Source organism: Arachis duranensis, chromosome 10 (assembly GCF_000817695.3).
Source record: "Arachis duranensis cultivar V14167 chromosome 10, aradu.V14167.gnm2.J7QH, whole genome shotgun sequence".
Taxonomy (NCBI): domain Eukaryota; kingdom Viridiplantae; phylum Streptophyta; class Magnoliopsida; order Fabales; family Fabaceae; genus Arachis; species Arachis duranensis.
This window is the reverse complement of record NC_029781.3, coordinates 10,122,716-10,128,446: the sequence shown is the minus strand read 5'-3', so window position 1 is coordinate 10,128,446 and position 5,731 is coordinate 10,122,716. Positions and strand designations below refer to the sequence as shown.

Here is a 5,731-nt window from a genome sequence, read left to right as displayed (position 1 = left end):
AAATAGTTATTTTAGAATTAATCTATAAAAAGAGATAATTTTGTTTCTTTATTTTTAAAACAATCAAACAACTGTAATTTTAAAAGAATTTTTTTTTAAATTAACTAAAATTGTATTTTACTCTTTTTAAAATTAAAAGATATTTTAGTTTTTTAAAATTTATCTAATTTGAATTATCTTTTTTTCTTCGACACTTCGAATATTCTGTCTTTCTTTCTTTTTTTTGTGGAATTCGTCTTTCTAATTTTTAACTCTCTACTTTTATTTTTGTGATAATTTTATAAGAGTCTTTTTTTGTTGCCCACGGTATCCCCCAACCCGACAGGTTAAGGACTAATCCGTCAAGGATCTGAGCTCCATTTAAGGGTCTGCTGCTGGCTAATGGGTTGCTGGCTTGCTGCATGCACGAGGTGGATTCGAACCACCGACACTTGTTTAAGCGGACGAGTGAGTTGACCACTCGACCAACCCAAATTGGTTAAGAGTTTTTTTTCATATAAAATAGCTTAATATCAATCCAGAAAGAAAATAGGCCCAACTTGGCAAAGAAAGTCCTGATCCAAATAATTTTAAATTAAAAAAATCATAAAATAGATATAAATATCAACTTTTTCTTAACTTTGATTAAAGAGTGTTGAAACTCCATATAACTTTGGAGCATTAAATCGCATGCCTAGTAATTTATTGATCGCACACTTTAAAAGAAACTCCAATAGTTATTTCTTAGAGTAAACTACCATTTCTACTTACAAAAGTTGAAGACGCTAACATATTTACTCATAAAAGAAGGAAATTACCATATGTACCATGAAATATGGATTCTGCACAACAAAATTATCCAAATACTAAAAAATCACCTAAAATTCCTAAATTACCCTTATTTTCACCACCATTTTTCTAATCTCAAATCCCACCACCACCCAAACTCTTCTTCACAACCACTCTCATCCCACCTACCACCACCACAACCAGCTCGCCGCCCTTCTCTCTGCAGCCCTCCCCTCCGACAACAATACTCCCACTCCCTCCTCCTCCACCACCTTCGTCTCATCGGTCGCACTCTCAGACCCTTCCCCTCGCCTCGCCGCCATCGCTTCCCTCCATCGCGCCATCCTCTACCCTCATAACTCTCTCCTCGTTACTCACTCCGCTCACTTTCTCTCCCAAGGTCTCTCCCAACTCCTCTCCGACAAGTAAGTTAAACCCTAATCCCCACTCTCCAATTTTCAGTTTTCAAAAGTTTTCCCAAATTTTTAATAAAAATTTCATCTTTTGTCGTTCTTTGCTTTAAGTTGTATGAGGTTAGGCAAGCGGCTGTTGTAGCGTATGGCACACTATGTGCAGTGATCTGTTTGGTTCCCATGACATCAAATGGGAGACAAAATCATGTTATACTTGGTGGTTTGGTTGACCGTTTCAATGTCAACGCCGTTGATGGGACGAAGGAATTGGCATTGAAAGGTTTGCGTGAGTTTCTTAATATTGGGGATATTGGTGGAGCTGAGAGATATGCTTTGCCAATTCTCAAAGCTTATCAGGTGCTACTTGAGGAACAGAGAATTTCATTGAGCTTGTTGCATAGGTTTGTTGGAGTTATCACTTTGATATCATTAAAGTTCTTAAGGTGCTTTCAGCCTCATTTCCCTAATATTGTTGATTTGCTTCTCGGTTGGGCGTTGGTACCGGACCTTGCTAATTCGGATAGGAAGGTCTGATCGTGGGTTCCGACAACGTCACTAGAGAGAACAATAACACGTAATAGAGAGAGAAGAGAAAAGGGAGAGACTAACTCTCTGGAACAGATTTTGGTCTGGGAAGGAGTGAAAAGGAAGAGGAGGAAAGACGATGTTAGTAGTGGTGGAGACTGAAGAGAATGATAGTTTAAGAATTTTATTTAATTTTTTAGGGTTTGGATAATTTTACTTGTAAAAATCATTTTTTATGGGTACAAATAGTAATTTTTGTCTTCGGTAGGTAAATATGTCAGCGTCTTCAATTTTTGTGGATAGAAATGAAAATTTACTTTGGGAATACCTTGGGAAAATAAAACTAAAACAATGTTCTTTGGATAAATTTTTTGGTGACAGTTCTTAGGATAATTTTGCAAATAGTGGACTAAAAATATAACGGCCTTTACCTTTTTAAATTAATCAAAAGAAAAAAACATGAATAGATCACAATGTTAAACAATGGGTCAAAACATAGTAAACCCACAAAAAAAAAAGAAAGACTCACCTTGATCTCCCACTGTCTTTTGCCCTGGACTCGTCTTTCCCAAATGGCATCCCAGTTCGCCGAATATATCCTCTATACCTCTATCTACCTGGTAGTGCCGGAAGATTAACTAGCCAACATCATTTATTGTGCCACTTGATAGCCCAAATTTCACACAAAGTCTAAAATCCCTTGAATTTTGAAATTCCCTCTATAAATTATTCAAACATATTATTTTGCCATTAAAAATTTCAGGATGCATTTAGTTTGTATTTTTATTTTTAATGTTTTTTGTTTTCAGAATTTTGTGAAAAAAAAAACAGGTAAAAATAAAAAATAATTTTATTGTTTTCTCTTTTCATTCACAACCCAAAAATAAAAAATAAAAAACAATAAAAACAAAAATAAAAAATAAAAAATAAAACCACAAACCAAACACACTCTTAAATATTCTTTAAAATTAATCTTTAAAATTAATCTCTTTTAATTACTCCAACACATTCTAAGAACAATTTTGTGCTCAACACTTTTTTTCATATTTGAAGTCATATGTCATTAAATTTGTACTAGAAGTAACAACAAATCTTTCTCAGTATAAATAACTAGATTATCTTTAAGAAACACATCATCCATTTTATTTTGAAATATTATTTTGACAATTCTCATGGCTAAGAGTATCCTTTCCAATGTTACTGCAAATCAGTCTAATGATCGAATGATATGTTCCTGATTTTCCTATTGCTTTTGGTTTCGTTGAATTCAGATCAGTTCATGGTGCAGAAAAAAAGCCAAACCATGAGTAGCCAGGAGAACTAATCACCTTTGGTTAATTCATCAGACCAAAACTGTGTCTAGATACATCATCAAATTCAAGTTCATCAGAAAGTTTTAAATCTTGAACGATGAAGTAACTACTATTGATGCATAATCATTTTGGGTTGAAATACATTTCTGCTTATTCGGTTATTCCAACACGGCAAAGCATACGACCCAAATTGTTATTACCATTGAAAATAAAACATTAAAATGGAACAGAAGCTAGCGTCCAACAATATTCACTTCATTCTGCAATTCTGGAATGTTACTGTTTCCGAGCTGCTTCTCTCATAGCTGCCTTGACATATATTTCATAGCAGCATCCTGAAACATCATAAAAGAATGCAAGACATTGAAGAATCGAAGAATGTGTGATTGCATAGGAGTAAGACCTACCATCTTAATCACAAACAGACCTCAGAGAAATGACAATATTGGAAATGCCCCAGACCACAAGGATAGAGAGAATAACATCCACATTTTATTGGCATTATTTATTGGAAATTCCTTGATAGTATATTTTTCTCTTCTAACATCGAAATGTGAAAGCAACTTTGCAGATTCTCAGAAAGGTGCTTAAGAACCCTGGAAATTAAGACTCTGTAGGATGAATAAAATACAATGAGGAGAGTAAGAGCCCTCAGTTCTATAAAACTACAAAATGTTTCTCAAACTAACAAACCGTGTGTTCTGCTATGTATCCCAACCTCCCAGCAACAGACTTTCCCTCCCAAATTCTGCCCTTCCCTTTATTCTTATTCTGACTATTAACTATTTCATTACGTGGGTCTCCAACAGCCAAGATATATGGAGTTGGGAGAGCTCGTAACAATGACAACAACAAAGCCTTTTCTCACTGTACAGGGTGAAAGCCAGGCTCATAAGCAACCATAAAATTTCCAACATATAAACAACGAATTTTAAGCCTTGAGAGAGAACAAAGCATCCATGATGGTTTCATTAGTCAAAATCAAAGACATCAGAAAAAAAAATGTTATTCTACTTCCACTCATAAACCAAAACAAAAACAGGAAAAATAAAATAGAAAAAAATAAAATATGACTTACCTGCAACGACAACAATTGTTAGAATATCGCCAATCTTTTTGAGCTTCTTCACACTCTGTTTGTATGACTTAAATGGCTTCAAAGCTGCATCTTCAGCCAAGAGCTGCAACAATTGAGTGCCATAACTATAAGCAAACATTAAAGAATAAAATAAAGATAAAAAAAATCATAAAAACCATGACTGCAAGACAGGAAAAAAGTTATCAGAAAGATTAGCGCATTAACTAAAGTTCTCTAATGTAGTCATAAGATAAAACTTTATGGGGATTCGATCAGTACTCCTATCAAATTGGGAGGTTCATACCCTTATATTGTGTTGTGTGTCCAAGAAGTTGCCACTGGTTTTATTAACTAAAATGATTAAATTTTTAAAATTCATATAATTTGTGATCAAATCTTAACCATTGATTGGATAAGAGGTACTTAAACCCTAGTTTTTTTATACATGAACATTGCGCAGTAATACATCTACCCTAAGTCACTAACCCTAACCCTATTCATTGCACCATTGGAGCCAAACCAACAAGATCTTGAAGCCAGATTCAAGAGATCATTTCAACAGTTTGCTTTAATTCAGCCAAATATTTTACTACATATTCAATCAATGAAATATTCGAAGGTATACACAACGTTTTATTGACCAACATCGTTCAGTAATGGGGGAAAAGAAAGAAGTAAAACTTAATAAATCGAAGTAACTAAAGATAAGTGAAATACAGTCGTTCAATTATTTGAAGACAACAAAATTTTAGAAAACCTAAATAAAATAAACAGAAAAGAAAGGGTTTTAAAGCTTACCGCTTTTTCACGAGGCCCAGGTTCGATATGGTATTGACGGCGCGAGAGTGAAAGCAGATCTTCCCCCTTCTGCTCTCTCAAAAATAATAATCAGAAAGAAAATGATATTTTATATTAAATAAATATTAAGTATTAATCAAAAAGAAAAGAAGAGAAAGGAAGAGGGGATTTTAGAAACCTGGGAGTGAGATCGGAAATGGGAAGCAATGGTGGTCTTGTTAAGCAGGAAGGCCATTTGATTGTGTTGGTCAAAGTTCAGAGTTCTGAGAAGATAGAAACGAGAGAGCTGAGTGAAAGTCGAAAGGAATCTTTTATAGTTTGTTACTGTCGGGATGGGGGTTGGGAAGGACGAAGAGGAACTTCTCGTTCTTAACTAGTTTTCGATACGGTCGAAACTTAGGTGGCGTTGATATCATCTATCAACTTCACGTGTCAACCACCTGAGTTTTCACTTTTTGTTAGCCAAAAATCAAAGATGAAGTTGTAAATATTCAAATAGGGAATGCCAAGGAACACATAGGAGATTTTCTTTTCAGAGCCTTAAAAAAAACCTGAAAAGGTTACTATTTAACAGTTGGATTGGACAACCCAATCTTAAGTATTCTAATAGATTAGACAACTTTTAATTTTAGGTACACAATATATTACACATTCATACATTTTTTATACATTTATAAGATTTTCTCTTCATTTGTACTCTTTAGGATTTGAATCCTAGATTTTTGATGTGAGGAGAGGGAGATATGCCATGTGAGTTAAAGATTATTGGCAGATATTTCTTCTTTAAATTAATTCTATTTGTAGGCGACCAGTTCGTTTACCCAATTAAATAGGCG

General features: G+C 34.3%; 1 protein-coding gene across 1 annotated transcript; it reads right to left on the bottom strand.

The window, feature by feature from the left end:
* Window positions 1–3,014: 3,014 nt before the first annotated feature.
* LOC107469135 (succinate dehydrogenase subunit 7B, mitochondrial) lies at window positions 3,015–5,399 on the bottom strand. Its single transcript, XM_016088515.3, has 4 exons — window positions 5,074–5,399; window positions 4,896–4,964; window positions 4,098–4,200; window positions 3,015–3,354 (listed from the first exon to the last, which is right to left on the bottom strand). The coding sequence occupies exons 1-4, from the start codon at window positions 5,128–5,130 to the stop codon at window positions 3,296–3,298; spliced, it is 288 nt and encodes a 95-aa protein (XP_015944001.1). The 5' UTR covers window positions 5,131–5,399; the 3' UTR covers window positions 3,015–3,295.
* Between the last annotated feature and the right edge of the window lie 332 nt (window positions 5,400–5,731).

Coding starts and splice junctions, on each gene's coding strand:
- LOC107469135 (XM_016088515.3), bottom strand. CDS start 5,130: ATGGCCTTCCTGCTTAACAAGACCACCATTGCTTCCCATTTCCGATCT. Junction 4,201..4,895: donor CTGGGCCTCGTGAAAAAGCG/GTAAGCTTTAAA, acceptor CAATTGTTGCAG/CTCTTGGCTGAAGATGCAGC. Junction 3,355..4,097: donor AACAATTGTTGTCGTTGCAG/GTAAGTCATATT, acceptor ATGATGTTTCAG/GATGCTGCTATGAAATATAT.